The 18,900-nt window shown below is 40.1% G+C and overlaps 1 protein-coding gene across 1 annotated transcript in view; it reads right to left on the bottom strand.

The window, feature by feature from the left end:
* LOC122816787 (dynein axonemal heavy chain 8-like) overlaps positions 1 to 18,900 on the bottom strand; it is a 9,517,065-nt gene that overhangs the window by 782,238 nt on the left and 8,715,927 nt on the right. The window contains 1 exon segment of the mRNA XM_044089814.1: positions 17,480 to 17,726. Within this exon segment, the coding sequence (XP_043945749.1) occupies positions 17,480 to 17,726 (247 nt within the window).

Genomic DNA, 18,900 nt, shown 5'->3' with positions numbered 1-18,900 from the left:
TCAGGGTAGCCAGCTGGGAGTTAATCTTGTCCTGATACCCCGCAGCAGAAGGATCCTGTACAGTTTCACCCAGTTCTTTCAGCAAATCTCTCTGAAGGCGGGTGAAATGACAAATAGTTCAGCGATCACATAGCAAAGGTCACTGAAGCAAATGTCCGCTTACCATACCTGTCCATGGTCATGGACTCTGTTAGGAGGATGAACAGGTACAGAAGGATCAGCTAATTCCTTCTTAGTGGCGGCTGCTACCACCATAGCATCTACCGAGACACCTTTAGTGAGAAATGGCTTGTCCACCGGAGCAGAAATAAATTTTGAAGGCCTCCTAGGGGTAGGTTCCATGGAGTCAGGAGCTGCCCACGCCTTTCTGGCCACCACTTCCATCAGTGGATCGAAAGGGGGGGACACCCAGGAGGTGGAAGGGCGAGATCCAAAGGCATCAAGGTAAACCAACTCGTCCTCGGAGGGTTTGAGTGTGGACCAATTCCCCCTCTGTTTCAGGATCTCTAGTATGTCTGAAAAGGAGACATCTTCAGAGGGGGACCTGGGGGAGCCCTCCGACTCATCCAAGTCGGTGTCCAAGGTTAGAGACTCAGGGGAGTCTACGTGCTTCCTCTTGCACTTTCTTTTCCTAGGTGGCTCTCCTGAAGCTGATTTCTTTTCATTTTAAGTTCAGTTTAGTTTGTTTGTGGTATTTTTACCTTGTGGTTTTCTAAATGGATTTTCTGAAGAATGGTATAGGTGGGAAAGGTGTAGAGGAGGCCTGAAAGCCAACTGTGGACTAGAGTATCTCTCAGTGACTATCCCTGTGAAGGCTTTAGGGCAAAGTAACTGCTGTACTTGTTTTTCAGGTATGAGGCAAAGAGATCACAGCAAAGTTGGCCCCAACATCTGAAATGTATGTTGTCACTGTCTGACTGAGACACCAGCTGTGCGGTAATTGGATTGACCTGCTCAAATTGTCCTCTAGTACATTTGATGTCCTGGATATGTGTATTGTCCTCATCAGAAAATAATGGGAAGACATCACCCATTGCCATATTCTCATGGTTTCCCAGTAAAGTGGGTATGATCGTGTCCCCCACTTGTTTGTTGACGTACCATACCACTAACATATTGTCTGGATGGATATCACAGTCTTGGTTTAGTAGTCCTGAAAAACCTGCAGTGCTAGGAGAACCACTCTCATCTCCAAGATATTGATGTGAAGTTTGGTCTCTGCAGGTGACCAAGTACCTTGAATCATCATCCCCCCCACCCTAGAAGGGAAGCATCCATGGTCATTGTGGTCCTGTTGGTAGGCTAATGGAGAAGATATCCATCATTTTATATGACCTCTGCAAATTTGTGTGAGATGAACTGTGGCATGCACAGGATGAAGAGTCTGTGACCAATGGACTGAGAGGGTCCACAGCAACACTCTCATGTGGTATCTTGCTAATGAAACTAAAGTGCTAACAAATGGAGAATCAACCTTCCTTGTGGATGGGGATGTTGGACTACTTGAGAAGCCATTAGTCTTAAGGAGAGCACCATGGCTTTTTGAAGTTGGGCAATTTGAAGAAATGTGTTGATAAGACATTCTATAAACTCAATCTGCTGTGTGGGAAACATTTGGCTTTCTGCATGATTTACTATGATCCTGGGTTTTAAAGGCTGTCATAGCTGTGGGTGGTAGTGGGGATAAGCTTCCACTATCTATAAAATGTTCCCATGGCATGCATCTCTAATAGCCTCTGATAACCCAAGTCTAGCTCTTAGCCTTCACGTGTGGCTTAGTTTCTATGTCTGGCAAAACCATTTGTACTGAGAGGAGAAAGGGTAAAGGCAAGTGACTGGTTCCTTAAAACCAGTTGCTTTGGGCAGGTGAGGCTTGTCAGCCTGGGAAGGCAACCCCCCCCTTGGAGAAGGTAAACTCTGAGTTAAAATTCCTGCTGCCTTGCGGCAATACCTAATCATGGAGAAGGCTTAGGAAGTAAACCCCACAATCTGGAGATGGAGCCCCTAAGACAGTTTGAAGTTGTACTCAACCTCACCCTGACAGTTATTACAATAACACTGATGCCAAGTAGTAGTGGCCTTGCCTTTCCCCTTGGATTACATTAGTGGCGTGTAGAGGGGGAACCTGCTGCTGTACATCAGCTGTTTCCTCAAATTCACTTGCCCAGGCCTGCCCCCCTGCAGTGGACATTCCAGCTTCATTCTGTGAGTGGTGCCACAACACAAGAATTAGCAGTTACTGGTATTAAAACAATGCACTCAGATAACACAGAGTGAGGTGCTAGGTACTGCATCCGATGGTGGGTGAGATCCTTTGATCTTATTGGGTAGCTACCACCTGTCTTAAGTTGGGCAGCCCCCAACTGAATAGGTGCTGTCTCACCATGGTCCATTTGCTCCACTGGGTGTGTGGGGCTTAGAGAACCCCCAACAGATGGATTGTTAATAATACAACTGAAGACACAAAAAAGCAACAAAATAAACCAGCCTTTGGGCTAGGCACATGGAATGTAAGGATGATGACTTCAGGCCTTATGGAAGATCTACAGAACATCAGTGACTATGGGAAATGAGAGACTGTTGAAAATTCAGCTACAAACACCAATGGCCATGGTCGACATCTTCAGCATCTATGCTCCTACTTTAACTTCTACTCAGGAAGTCAAGGACAATTCTATGATGAACGTAGTGCTGCCATCAGTGAGGTCCCTTCCCATGAACCATTATTCATTCTTGGGGATTTTTAATGCCAGAGTTTGTGATGACCATCACAGCTGACCTTATCTGGGACAGTTCAGAACAGGAAAGATGAATGAAAATGGATAGCATCTCCTTGAACTTTGTTCCTAATATGACCTCTGCATAACCAACATCTTCTTCAATGTCAAGCCCCAGCACAAAGTTTCATGGCAGCAGCCAAGATCAAAGCATTGGCACCAACATGACTTTGTCCTTACAAAAAGCAGCAGTCTAGGTAGCATCAGGGTAACAAGCAGTTACCACAGAGCAGACTGTGATACCAACTACTTGCTCATGTATATTAAGAAGCAAAGATTCTTTTACTTTAAAAAGGAAAGACATAGGCAAGACTTGTGACCCTTCAAAAGTATACAAGTTTGTTCAAGAACTTGAAGAGGCTTTGCCCTGCCTGGATGATACTGACACTAACAAGAGATGGGAAAAACTACAGTATGCGACCTATAACACTGCAATATCTTTCCTTGGGAAGAAGACAGTCAAGTGTGCTGATTGGTTTGAAGCCTACACTGAAGTGCTGACACCCCTGACTAAGAAGATGAGACAAGCACGGGCTGCATACAGGTCCTTGCCCGATGAGGAGAACTTGCAGGCACTCCATTGTACCTGGAGACAAGTGCAGCAGGTAGCTCGGTGGTGTGCAAATGATTACTGGCTTCAACTTTGCTTCGAGATTCAAAAGGATGCAGATATTGCTAACATGTGAGGAATGTATGATGGGATCAAGCAAGCCACTGGCCCATCAAAAAGGAAAATCAACCCACTTAAGTTGGCCATAGGCGAAGCCTTGAAGGATGGAACCAAACAGATGGAATGCTGGGTGGAATACTACTCACAGCTGTATGTCAGAGAGACCACAGTTACAAAGAGAGCCCTGAATGCTATTGAGCGTCTGCTAACTATGACTTGAACTTGATGCTGAGCCTACCTTGGAGGAACTCAACAATGCACTAAAAGCACTCTCTTCAGGAAAAGCCCCAGGGAAAGATGGTACTCCCTCAGAAATCTTTAAATGTGCCAGTGGTACCCTAATCTCAGAACTGCATGCAATACTTTGCCAATGCTGGAGAGAAGGTAGTGTACCACAAGATATGAGGGATGCTAACATAGTTACTATCTATAAGAATAAGGGCGTCAAAAGTAATTGTAACAACTATAGTGGCATCTCACTTGTCTGTACCATGGGGAAGCTGCTTGCACATATTGTCCTGAACAGGCTCCACATTCTTGCAGAGAGAGTTTACTCAAGGTCTTAGTATGGGTTCAGAGCTGGATGGTCTACTATAAACATGGCAACTAACAGAGAAAAGTGCAGGGGGTAGAAGAACAAACCTCCATATATTGCCTTCATTGGTCTGACCAAGGCATTCATCTTTGTCAGATGTATAAGTCTGTTTGCACTTCTGGCAAAGATCATCTGTCCTCCAATACTGCTTAGCCTCATCAGGTCTTCCATGAAGGCAAGAAGTTTCACATCTGAACCCTTCGAGATTCTCAGTGGAATAAAGCAGGGGTGTGTACTGGCTCCAACATTGTTTGGTATTTATATATATAGACCAGGATTTAATACCTTTCTAGTATGCCTGGCGGAATATGCTCTTGATAAGAATATTTTTTATTTTTAACAACAATGTGTTTGGCAAGTTTGGGGCACAGCAATGGGGGCATCTTTTGCCCCTATATATGCCAATTTATTCATGGCCTACATTGAAGAAATACTCATCCATGATATGAGTCATAATATCTTTTTTGATGAAATGGATATTTGGAGACGATATCTTGATGACTGCTGGTTGGTGTGGAGGGCGGATGCTGAGTATCTTCAGGAATTTGTGAAATACCTGAATAAGAATGTTTGGGGTATTGAGTTTAAGGTCACTTGGCATAAACAGGAAATCACTTTTTTGGATGTCTTGATTACACGTACCTCATCCAATACGTTGGATACACAGGTTTTCCGCAAATTCCCTCAGTATAATACTCTTCTCCATGCATCTAGCTTCCACCCCCAGCATGTCATCGAGAATATCCCCAAATCCCAATTTCTTAGGGTCAAAAGAATATGCTCTAACACTGCCACTCACGAATATTTTAAATCAGATCTTTGTGCTAGATTCAGAGCCCGTGGATACAGGGTTGGTGACATCCATACTGCCAAGCAATATGCAGAATCATTACAGAGAACTGAACTGATGAAATATAAAAAACGGGTTTCCACCCAGGGTTTTCAAACTAGGCTAGTTACTACCTATGGTAAGAATACCAAATCATTTATGAACATAATTTCCAGACATTGGAATATTTTAGGGGGTGAAGCACAATTGACTGAGTTTTTGGCTGATAAATGTGCTTTTTCCTTCCGCAGAGTCAGATCTTTATGTTCCTTATTTAGTCATTATAAGAGGGCTCGACAAGAAGAGAAATACTGACGCAAATTACTATTACTGGGCATAAGTTGGTAGGGTGTCATCCTTGTGGTCACTGCTCTAGTTGTTCACACATATACAAAACCACCTGTTTTACCAGCAAAAATACTTCTAAAGTTTATGATATAAACTTTTTTGGCAATTGCAGCTTAGCTTGGATTATTTACATAGCTAGTTGCTCTTGCCAAGCTTTTTACGTGGGACAAACCTCTAGGCCTTTTAGGTTCAGAGTTAGTGAGCACTTGAGTGACTTCAGGACACATAAACAAACCAGTGCTCTATATAAACATATTTCCAACCATCCAACTGGTACATTTAGATTCACCATTATTGATTGCATTGTACACAAACATACTGATTTGGCTGGCCTACATCAAGTTCTAAATATTAAAGAAAAAAAGTGGATTGTAAAACTGGGTGGGCTTTTTCCACCTGGTTTAAATGAACAATTTTGAATGTTTTAACTATGCTCTTATCTGACTGGTCCCTGTCTCAATTATATTTCTTTAAATGTATGGGCTGCTTGAGAATGTAATGTTTTTTAGTCACACTGAGGAAGGCTGGTTAGCCGAAACTGGTTTGTGTTCAGTTATATGTTTTTGCAGCCAATTATGTATAGTATGTGTATTTTCTAATACATTAAATTTTGCAACAGGATTGGTGCTGGCTCTCTTTTCTGTTCGTTGACAAAAGTAAGTGCAACAACTATAGTGGCATCTCACTTTTCTGTACCATGGGGAAGCTGCTTGCACATATTGTCCTGAAGAGGCTCCACATTCTTGCAGAGAGAGTTTACTCAAGGTCTTAGTATGGGTTCAGAGCTGGATGGTCTACTATAAACATGGCAACCTCCATATATTGCCTTCATTGATCTGACCAAGGCATTTAACTTTGTCAGATGTATAGGTCTGTTTGCAATTCTGGCAAAGATCATCTGTCCTCCAATACTGCTTAGCATCATCAGGTCTTCGATGAAGGCAAGAAGGTTCACATCTGAACCCTTCGAGATTCTTAGTGGAATAAAGCAGGGGTGTGTACTGGCTCCAACATTGTTTGGTATCTTCTTTTCAGTTCTGTTGAAATTTGCTGTTGGAACTGTTACAGAGGGTATCATTCTCTGAACCAGAATGGAGAGCAAACTCTTCAAACTGTCAAGACTTAGAACAAAGACCAGGGTGCTTAGGAAGTATCTAAGGGAGTTCCTGTTGGTTGATGATGCAGCTATTCTGGCTGACACTCAGCAAGACTTCAGTCACTCAGGACTCACTTTGCAGATGCACATATGGAATTTGGCCTCACAATCAGTTAAAAAAAGACCCAGATGATGGGTCAAAATGTGGGCAATGAGCCATCAATCACGGTGAGCGACTATGAGCTAGAGGTTGTCCAAGAATTCATGTACTTAGGCTCTACAATCTGTAACAACTTGCTGCTTGATAGTGAGATCAACAAGTGCATTAGAAAAGCTGCCACAATGTTTTCCAGGCTGAAAAATAGAGAGTACGGGCTAATAATAAGCTCACTGTGCTCACCAAGGTGCAGGTTTACACATTCTGTGTTTTGAGCACATTACTGTATGCCAATGAAACATGGACTCTGTGCTCTAAACAGGAGAAATGACTCAATGTATTCCATATGTGCTACCTTCGGTGCAGAGCAAGATCCCCAACAGCAGAGTACTTGAGCAGACAGGCACCACCTCTATGTTCACCCTCCTGAAACAAAGCTGTATGCATTGGTTGGATCATGTCTCATGCCTGATGGGTGGCTGAATACCGAAATACCTCCTTTTTGGAGAGCTGGAGTTTGGAAAGAGGTTGAAAGGGCAATCCAAATTGCACTACAAGGACATATGCAAGCATGACCTTAGAGCTCTAGCAATGTGAGCACCTGATATTCTCTCGCCTCAGACAAGATTGTCCGGAAACAGGAAGTGAAGGGAGCTCTCACTGTGTATGAAAAAGCCTTGGCAAGGAGAGCAGAGAATAACACAGCCCTCAGGAAAATCTATACAGAAGATGCTGCTCGAATCAGTCTAATAGAGGTGCAAACCCATGATCCTTTGGGATGGGAGGATGTCTACATCACTGTAATTCCTACTAGATCTGAGACAAAGAAGTATTGCCTGTTGTTGTACTAGTAGACCCCTTGAAGTAGCAGTTAAGAACCAATTGATTTTATATAGAGGAAGACCTGGATCCCATGCAGTCCGAGTTGAGCTGTTACCACTGCCATAATCTTGGTGAACACCGGGGGGGGCTGTGGTGAAACTGAAATGTAGTGCTCTGAACTGAAAATTACTACTCTCAGATGGAAACAAAAAAATCTCTTGGATTGCCACTGTATTTTTTATATCATAGTAGGCGTCCTGAAGATCTACAGACCACATCCAATCATCCTTCCTCAGCAGAGGTAATGAATTGTACTGTGACAATCTGGAACTTTGTCTGACTCACAAATTGACTGAGCTGGCTGAGGTCCCCTGTTTTCTTTGGACCTACAAAAGACTTAGAAACAGACTCCGGATCCTAACTGGTCTGGGGGATCTGTTGGATGACGCTTCTTTCCGGTATCTAGATGGAATATCGGGAATCTTTAACCAAAAGGAATGGTGAGGCCTCTGCTTATTATCCTTAGCACCTAGGAATCTGATGTAATGTCTTGCCAGGCTTGTGGGTATAAGGTTAAGTACCCCAACTGCCTCCAGAGGTCGGCAGTTGGGTAACCCTTCTGGAGCACTGAGAAGATTTCTGGGTGAAAGGACCATAAAAACCTAGATTGTGAGGTCCAACTCTGCCTCTAGGGGACATCTATGTGAGATACCCCCTCCTTTTCCTTGGGGTCTGTCTCCAGAGGTGTCTTGGTGAAAACCTTATGATTTTCTGAACCACATTTTCTTACCACCTCATTGTTTTCTGGAATAATACCTCTGAGGGGTGGAGAAATGGATTCCCACAGCAGACAGGGTCTTACCATCCTGTTCACTTCTAGGAAGTTTTTCTTTAACTTTTGGCCCAAATAGGGTAGAGCCACTGAAAAGGGAATTAATAAACAACACCTTGAAGATTTCTGCTAAGTCACAGAGCCGCATTCAGTCATGATGACACATACCTGTGCCAGCTGCTGTGGCTGTACTTTCTGCTGCATTAGACAGCAGGTGCATGGCTACATTACAGGTGAATTGTAGAGTAGACAACTGGGTGTCTATGTTTTTTGAATATCTGGTGGCAAGTTACCGGAGATGAACGTGGAAATTTCCTTGGTCAATTCCCTCTGAAAGTGAGTCATATGGCAAGGGAATTCAGCTCTCTGACTGCAAAAGTCACCGAAGCATAAGTCTGTTTCCCAACATTGTGCAATGCCCTTGAGTTCATGTTAGGGACATGAACAGATGAACTGTCCTGAGTCAGTTGCTTCTTCATGGCTGCAGCTGCTAGCATGGCATCTTCTGGAGATTCTTTTGAAACAATGTTTCCTGTCCTTTGGAGCCGCTAAAATCCTGTCCAGCTTTTTGGGGATGGCTTCTACCATGTCAGAATCCTTCCATGTCCTCTATGTCAGAAGATCTATAAGGGCATCCAGAGGGGTAACCACCCAAGAGGCAGATGAGCCAATTTCAAAAGCTTTGAGGAACAGAGATTCATCTGGAGAAGGGGTTTCAGTAGCCCAGCCACCCTTCTGCTTCATCAATTCTAGGATGTCTCCAAATGTGACATCTTCCAGGGAGGATCTAGGGGAACATTCACCTTCATCCAAATTCATGTCTTCAATGGCAGACTCAGGAGATGAGTCTAAGGGCTTCTGTTTGCATATCTGTTTCCAAGGAACTTGTCTGTGGGCTTCTTCTGGAGACAGGATGGAATCAAAATAGAAACTCAAGTGTTGAGTACTCTTGAACCTTATAGGTTTTGACTGTCCCTGTTGATCAGAATGAGAGGAATAAGTCAGAAGATCCACTGGGAGTTGGGACAGATCCTGACATGAGGTCTGTGACTGCCATTTTGGTCCAGCCAAAGCCCTTTCAACAACCTCAAAAGCCAATATCACAATCAGAACTGAGGACGTTTTCCCATTGTTGAAAGTCTCAGACCTCTTCCTGGTCCAAGTGAGGTCAGCTCTGAGGATGACCTTGAACCCGAGCTACCACGTGCCAAGACCCCAACAGGAAGAGATGGCTCAGAAAACCTTGGATTCGATTCCATCACTGGGAAGTTGACACCAAAGCTTTGGTTCCGACACTTATCTTGATCAATAGAATCAGGGTTGAGACAGTAAGAGATGTAGTTGGCTCTGAAGTTCCCTGAACTTTCACATCATACTGAGATGCACCAGAAGGGTTTGGACCCATAGGAACTGGATCCAAAAGGTGAGCTGGTACAAAAGAAAAAAGTGAAAGGGTTGACGGTCCTATATCCGGAGATCCCTTCAAGGATGGTACCAGGAGTCGTCCTAATTGGATCTGTGTCCTTAAGAATTTTTTCACATTACAGTCGACATCCATTTTAGTAAGACTTCTCATGGGCTGGACCATCCCTGATGATGAAGCTATCAATGAGGGCCTGTAGAATAATTTCTCCTGTAAAATAGGCAAATGGATCCAAGGGCTCACTTGTTCCAGTAAAAATCTAGCATGGGAAGAGGGAATATGGACCCGACTAGCTGATGGATCTGACTGCCTCTGTGTTTTAGGTACTGGACCCAAAGGATCAGTTGCATCTGGGGACCTTACCCTTGTTTTTTTGGATCTCTTTTCCTCCAACCTTTTCTCCTCAGATAATTTTTCTATAAATTTTCCTTTTCTCTTTGCTTTTCGTTAGACTTGTCTCTTTCCTCCTCTTTGCTTTTTCTGTCTTACTGCTTGGGGAAGCTGAAGGTGACCTAGTATCAGAAGACATAGCTACAGAGGCAGATGATGAAGACCCTGTCTAAAGGGGAAGCAATCTTTTTAAAATAAGTTTTTCTTTCCTACCAACAACCCTAGAATGAAAAGCAGCACAAATATCACAGTCAGTTTGAAGGTGGGCAGTACCCAAACAATGCACACAAAGGAGGGATTTTCTGGCCATGAGGTGAAGGCTTTTTAAAATCTTGAGGTTTATCTGACATCAGAAATTTTACAATAAACATAGAAATCAACAAATTTAACAAACACACACTAAGTCTAATTCTAATAGAAATATCACACTTCTAACCTTATAGATTAGATACAACACTAAAGAACTATCTAGAAAAAAAAACACACACACACACCAAAAAATCAGTTGAGGCTAACCATAAACCTATATATATCCAAAAGTACCCAACAACTATAGACTACACCAAGTATCCTAAAAAGGAGGAATCAAAGATATGTAAATTTTTAGAAAAAATACTTTCACTTATCACAAAAAACTCAGAGCTCTTGGACTCATGTCTGGTGGATTCAGGTGGCAAACGAGAGCTGAAGTAGTTCAGAGGGGAGAAGGGAATCATGAGCAGGGGAAGAGTCACAGCCTCAGATCCAAAGCTCTGGAAGAAAGTACTAAGGTCAGGTCCAAGCAGATACAACAACCCACATGCTGAATTGGATGAAAATAGACAACATTGGATATGCTATTATATTCATAAACGGTTGTATAATTACAAAATGGGAAACACCTTACCAAAAGTAAAAGGGGTTATATTAGAACACCGAACATTCAAAATGTCGAGTGTTCTAATATCGAACCCTATGAATCGAAAATTTAAAACATCGAACATTCAGAACAGCAAATTTTTTCCCTAGGAAAAAATTTGCTGTTACAAAACACATACACACAACACAAGCACACCAAACAAACAGCAATCCACACACATACACCTAAACTCTTACACCTAACCCTACACTAAACTATACATACACCACTAACTATGCACTTACCTTAACCCAAACCCTAACCCTAAGGTCTGTCACTATCGCACAGTCACCTCACCCGCGCCCTAACCCTAACTCACCTACCCTGCCCTAAACCTCACATCCACACAATCGCACACTTACCTGAACCCGACCCGTAACTTTCCACCACAGCGGTGAAAATACTGAAGCAACAGAAACGGACAACCAAATTCTTTCCTTAGGAAAACATTTGTTTTTCTGTTTCTTCAATATTTTCAGCGTTCGCTGAAAATGGGTCGATATTAGAACACTCGAAATTTTAAAAGTTCGGTGTTCTATTATAGACCCAAGTAAACACACAAATGAATGAATTAAACACATACTCTGTGGCAGGCAAACAAACATGCAATGTGGGTGGTTATGGCCACCATACCCCTTAATCTTAATATATATTTTCACTCTGAGGTACTCCTTTACATGTATTTTGCTTTTGTAGATAAATGTTTGTTGAACCATGGAATATCCACACTTAGAATTGTCACATCAGTTATTTGTGCGAGCTCTGTCTAGAATGTACATCGCTAATGAAGAAAGGACAGACATAACACCCATCCATTTAAAATTTTCATTAAGCACCCCCAGACAAACTTGGATCATCCTTATATTATAACAGACATATATAACTCATCAGATTTTATTAAAGTGCAAGACCTTATCATGCTTTTGGCAAATAGGAAAAGTGTAGGCTATCCTTTTATTGTCAGCAAGATCATGGTGAAGCAATGGATTTTTTTCTGTCAATGACTTTCCAAAGATATAACCCTGAATGGAATTCAGAACACAGATTCCTTCTTAGACTGCTCATTAATTCAATTTAACAATTCTACACTGCCGAACAGTAGAGCTGATACAACTGGAGGTTAAATCTACTATATATTAATACTATGAAAATTATTTCATAGTATTGATTTATCATATGAGTTGTAATAAGATGAAGAAATTCTATTAGATAATAGGTAGGCTGCATTTAAATCTATGGTTAGAGGCTCCATTATTAGTAAAATAACGTGTTAAAAATGCTAAGAAAAAATCTTTACTCTTGAAAATCATATCCTGGAATTAGACAATAGGACTGCAAAGGCACTGTGACTCCGAGAAAAATCACATCACTGTCTGCAGCATAGCATGAGTGTAAATCACTGCATGCTTCCTGTATCTTGCTATGGGAAATGCAAAATCATATTTAATATGTTGATTGAGCACCTACACCATCAAACCACAGCCCAAATAATATACTGTAGAATCAAAGCAGAACTGTTTGATGGGATTTGTGGAATCAAGGCAGAACTAGGATAACAATACTAAAATGGAACTAATTCTGTATTATAATATGAGTCATGAAAAACAAAATAGAGAAGAAACCACACAGTAGCACAGAACGAAATGATAAAGCGCTTTTCGTTTATTCCAATAAACAAACTTCTTCAGATCAAGAAAAACAAAAAGTCGGAGCTTAAATACTCTCTGGGCTAATACTTACAAAGTCAATTAACTACTTAAAGTGAAAGCTGATTTACAAGACACGCTCTATTTGCAAACACAACTAGACTAAAAACTGCTTTTAAAGTAAAAGCTAAAAATCCAAATAGTCAGACTAAAAGTACAACTAGCATTGTCTATAAAAAATGTGTAAATCTAGCCTACTACTAAGCTAGTGAGGCAAAGAAATAATAATTACAAGTGCATAAAAACTCCGCTGGTGTTTGTAAAACTGAGTTAATACAAATACCTATGTTAGTGCACTAAACTGTGTATGTTGAAGCACATCAAGTGTGCTGAACATAATTGGTAATAAGTAAAGTATCAAGATAAAACTACAAATTCTCAGCAAAAAATACACATAATGTCACTGAACCAAGGTGCTCAAAAGCATTAGAATAACTGTGTCGTGCTAGTGTGGAAGGTAACCTGACACAGCCTACCTATTAAGGCTCCTAAGTTTAAGAACACTACTTAAAGAACAGTTCTCATTCAGACCTGGTGAGCTGTATGCGTTGAGTCTAATTTGCCAAAACAGCTCTCGCTCTCTTTAAGTAGTGTTCTTAAACTTAGGAGCCTTAATAGGTAGGCTGTGTCAGGTTACCTTCCACACTAGCACGACACAGTTATTCTAATGCTTTTGAGCACCTTGGTTCAGTGACCTTATGTGTATTTTTTGCTGAGAATTTGTAGTTTTATCTTGATACTTTACTTATTACCAATTATGTTCAGCACACTTGATGTGCTTCAACATACACAGTTTAGTGCACTAACACAGGTATTTGTATTAACTCAGTTTTACAAACATCAGCGGAGTTTTTATGCACTTGTAATTATTATTTCTTTGCCTCACTAGCTTAGTAGTAGGCTAGATTTACACATTTTTTATAGACAACGCTAGTTGTACTTTTAGTCTGACTATTTGGATTTTTAGCTTTTACTTTAAAAGCAGTTTTTAGTCTAGTTGTGTTTGCAAATAGGGTGTGTCTTTTAAGTCAGCTTTCACTTTAAGTAGTTAATTGACTTTGTAAGTATTAGCCCAGAGAGTATTTAAGCTGCAACTTTTTGTTTTTCTTGATCTGAAGAAGTTTGTTTATTGGAATAAACGAAAAGCGCTTTATCATTTCGTTATGTGCTACTGTGTGGTTTCTTCTCTATTTTGTTTTTCATAATATGAGTCATGATAACCAACATTGGGGCTATCACATTAGATGTAAGTAAGGCATTCCACTGAATACTTGTTCCTCTTCCATGTCAAGTCCTATAAAAATTTCCTTTTCTAGACAGTTATATTCAAGCCATTAAGATTTTATATTGTTCAGCTTCTAACTGTTTATTAGTAAATGGGAGATACTCTTCTTCTATAAAGATTTGCAGGATTACTAAGCAAGGATGCACATTGTTACTCTGTCTTTTTGTCTTATCCTCAAAGCCTTTGTTCCTTTTTTTATGATTCTCCCTTCCTGGTCCACTTAACCCTCTGACTGTTCCCTCAGTTACCTTATCTGCAAACCCCAGATCCCCCACCTGCTCCTTGCCAAGCTACCCCAACATAACCATGACTCTGGAAGGGGCCCTCCAACTACCCAGAGAATTGACCTCGTGGTACTTTTAAATAGTACCCAGGAAGTGATCAACAACAAAAGGGATATATTTAGTGTGACACCAAGTGCATTTATGTTCATAAAGCCTGTCAGAATTTCAAGCTTGAGAAATGTTGAGTGAACTGATATTCCTGCATCATGCTGCTCCCCTAGAAGGTTGCTTGTGAGGTTTCAGGTCTCCACCTGAGCTCACAGAAGCAGCAGTTTCCCCATGAATACTCATTGCCTACAAAAGGAAAGCAGCTTGCAACAGTTCATCCTATCCTCCTCTTGTCAACCCTAACAGTAATTTGAGTTCATTCCAGAGTATGGGTCACCAACAGTACAGGCACATGTCCTACCTCTGTGTCATAGTGACGACTTGGAACCTTTGTTCTTTAGAGTTGCCCTGGGCCCCAAATTATTAGAAATTAACTTCTTTAACACAACCATCAATATTGTTACATTTATTTGTTTGTTTGGTAATTACTTAATGTATTTATTTGTTAACCAGAGAGATCAGAACCCTCTGGAAAATTTTTATCAGCAACAAAGAAACATATATATTGCTCAGGTTCAAAGGTGTTTACTAGGCTAATGACTACAAGGGGCTTTTTAAGCCTAGCCATGCATTCCAAATCTCTGTCAAGTTCTGATACCCTTGATAAGTGCAAGCAGGGGCTTGGGAGATGAAACATTTACAAGCTAGGTCCTGGGAGATGAACCATTTACAGGATGCCTGTGTTCATTAGAGAGACTGGTGCCAAACCAAGGATGAATTTCCTGTTCCCCATCCAATTGTCCAGGCTGCACTTGAATTGGGGTAGGGAGGAACTCTGCTTCACATGGATAGGGATCCTGTTCCAGAGATGGAGTAATCTCTGGGATACATACCTGTCTCTCCAGCAGGTCCTATTTATATCACAGGCAAGGTTTAAGTCTTCAGAACGAGTAATTCTGGTGCTGTTGCTTTTGTGGATATGCAGGAGGTCCATCAGAGTGGGGTCTGACAATGCTGTCAGGCATATATCTCCCCTCAAAAGCTTGTAGGAGATAGAATACAGGGATAGAGCCTTGAGGTGGGCTGCATAGGACATTTTACTTAAGCCATGGATTATTTTAGTGAGGAACCTCCGTGGATGTTCCAGTTGTTGGATATGCCTGGTTAGGTACATATCAAAGGGGACATTGTACTCAGTGATAGGTATGATGAATGCCAAATACAGTGGAACAATTACTTCCTTGGACTTATTTACCATACTTTTGTTTATACGTTGCACAACATAGGATTTCCTCACTACTGTAGACACGTGATGGTCAAAGGCTAGATTACCATCTATGTGTGTCCCTAACTCTCTAACTACTGGGTCATCTCTAAGGGGTGTATTGTCAATATGATAGTTACCAGGGGTGTAGACACATGATGGTCAAAGGCTAGATTACCATCTATGTGTGCCCCTAACTCTCTGACTACTGGGTCATCTCTAAGGGGTGTATTGTCAATATGACAGTTACCAGGGTGGATGGCAAGCATGATAGCAAACATGCAAAATCACACAGATACAGGTTCACATTTAAATATATACAATATCTTCTGGCATTTTCAAAATTCAGCTAAATCAACCCCTCATTTATTGCAATCATTCAACGATTATAGCAAAGCTTCAAACTCCAAGTTAAGTGTTGATAAATCAACCCTTCCCTTCTGAGTACTATTAATAATATAGTAAATAGCATTCAACACTCATAATTTCATTTATACAAATTCCAATGACCCAGATAACTGCAGTAAACTCAATTTTAGCTTGCTTGCAAGAGTTACTACTGCTAAAATAATTACCTTCCTGAGCCTGCTTTATTTTTGTAATAATTCATTAACACATATCATGAATGCTTCAGGCCTTTTAAAAATAGTGTTAACATTTCTGTGGAACAACAGAGATTTCTACATCAACTTGTGTAAGCTCAAACACCTGAAAATAAAGTGTGGACTTAAGTTACCAACCCTATCTAGTTTCTATGCTGTGTTGAGATTCATCAAACTGTTTAGTGTTTCTGACACTTTAATTTGGTCTCAAACAGCATTCTTTTTTGGATTATCTTAACTCAAGCTTTTATATTTTTGAAACTTCCATCATTTTAAATTATTAGTACTCTCGTACTTCATAAATTCCTGAAAAAATAGGGTCATTTAAATCAATCCTGCTGTTACAAGCACTCTTAGATAATCCTAATATTACAATTAATAATAAATCTCGCAATATGCTAGCTTTCCCAGTGATAAAATGTTCTTTCTTACTGCAACTATTATGAAGAAATTGTCCCATATCTGTAAGAAACCTGAATGTGAAACCTTAAAGCCAGTGTCACTCTACAACTTAATTTAATAAGAACTACAGTTGCAAAATATTTTTCAGTAACAAATTACATTTTGTTTAATCATAGCCGAGTTACTCCAAAAAGAAGCACTACTTATCATATGTTCATAATTCATTTCAAAATTCTCAGTTTACGCTTCTACATGATATCTACACAACTCTCGATAAATTAGTAGTAATGGGCAGATTTGACTCCACAAACTGTTGTGTGTACAGGGATAATTATGTTCCAGATGTTTTCTACTTTTGAGGAATGTAAATGTATTCCACTTATTTGGGTTTCATTGTTGAATAATTAAAATAAAATACTGGATTACAAAATATAGAGAGGACTGTAAATAGTATAATATTCTGCTTGTAATACTAATTTCTTTATCACTCAATGGAAAATACTCATTTGGTTTGTGCAGTATCAGAATGGGTTAAATTTTATGTGGCCAAACACTGGAAAAAGTATACTGGGTGTCTTTACGGCTATTTACATCTTTAAAAAAACAGCATTCCCTTCATAAAAGTTCTCACATAAATGTCATCAATCAGCTATAAGACTCCCTAATTAAATAGGACAACCTAAACAGATTTTTTTCTCAGAATACTGAATTCTCTCATTGCTATTGGCTAGCCATTTCTATGATGCCATCTGTATGGGCATTCATTTTCTTTTCATTGGCAGAAGTGTGATTTCTGTACCTGCATCAAATGAAAGAACTGTGTATGAATTGTTTAATTAATGACCAATGTTTGGTACTCCAGTTATTTGTTATGCTGTGACATTTACTGGACTGCAAATATTTGTCTTTGTTTATTTGTGAAGGCAATGCTGTTTATCTACCTTATATGTTTCTTGTTTAAGCTTTGTCCTTGTATTACATGCTTCCTTTGCAGTTATTACTGAACATAAAAACTATGAATATAAAAATATCAGAAATAATCAATATTTACCTTTTTTAGATTTCAATGACTTCCTCCAAAGAGTAGAGAATATCCCATCTGTCCAGTCATTGGTGGCAGCATCCAGCCTTCCAAACATCTGAGGAGCAGTGATAGCTTTGGGATTCATGCGCATCTCTCTATGAGGGCTACCACACTCAGTCATTGCCCTCATGAGAATATTAATAACAGCAGTCTTCCCAGAGCCACTAGGTCCAAGTGTCATTAAACCATGACGTACTTTAGATGTTTCATAAAGCTACAAAGAAATAAACACATAATGCGAATGACTAAGATAACATTTTGTTATGTATGCAGAGTAGCAGAAATAGTGTTAAAATATGTATACATTTAGCTGTGTGATTTGCTAACAATTTCCAACAGTTTTTAAACTACTGTTTTTGACGCACACAGCCAAATATGCTAGCTTCCTTTCTGTCTTTTTTTCATAGACCTATTTGTTATGACACCCCATTTGACCTATACTTAGTCAGTCTTTCCATGAGCAATAAATAGAGGTCACCCGCATATTAGTAAAGTGGCCAGTAAATGTCATCAGACAGAGAAGTGTAAAACATATAACCCCAAAAGAAATCATGAAGCCAAAGACTTGGTACACAAAATGTAAACAGGATCAGGCAGACTTTGACAAATAGTCTGCCACAATATTTTGCTCAGATGGTAAGTTGCCTGTAGAGTGAGATTTTTCTTAAACAAGAAACATTTTAATTAAACCATCACTTACAGCATAGGCAATCATGCATTTATATAAATGAAAACAAACCACACTAACACAACCCTAGTTGGAAGCATTTTACATCACAAACCAAATTGACTCACTCCCACTTGCAAACATTACTTACAACTTACAATCTACTGAATCATTTTCAGTAAAACATTACATAGCTCATCTAAGTCCTGCCTTCTTGTAAACCTAATTCCTCTGCTGTATATACTGGTCCCACAGTTCCCATTTGTTTTCCTGTGTAGTTTGCTCCTACCCTTTTCTAAAGACTTCAGTTCCAGTTGTTTTATCCCTGTTACTATATTCACTACTTCTAGTATAGTTGGTTTAGATTTTGATTTCCATTTTTTAGTAATTGCTTTTTGGGCAGCCACCACAAACAGAGCAATGCCTTACCATGTCTAGGCAATTCAGATTTCTGCTCAGAAAAATCATCTCCCTCGTCACACCAATTGGTCCACCCAGCATTAGGGTTACCACCTGTCCCACTTTGCGAGGGACAGTCCCTCTTTGGGCAGTTGTGTCCTGACAAAAAATTGTAAAAATGGCAAATGTCCTGAGATTTTAGGACAAAATTATGTCCTATATTTTATGTAATAGTTGCATTAAACAGTTATTCTGTATCTAAAATACCTAAACGTTATAAGAAACAGAATAAGCAACTAAAATGCTACAAGAATAAGCGTTT

The sequence above is a fragment of the Protopterus annectens genome, chromosome 1.part1 (genome assembly GCF_019279795.1).
Source record: "Protopterus annectens isolate FY-2018-M chromosome 1.part1, PAN1.0, whole genome shotgun sequence".
Lineage (NCBI taxonomy): Eukaryota > Metazoa > Chordata > Ceratodontiformes > Protopteridae > Protopterus > Protopterus annectens.
This window is presented reverse-complemented; position numbering and strand designations above follow the sequence as displayed.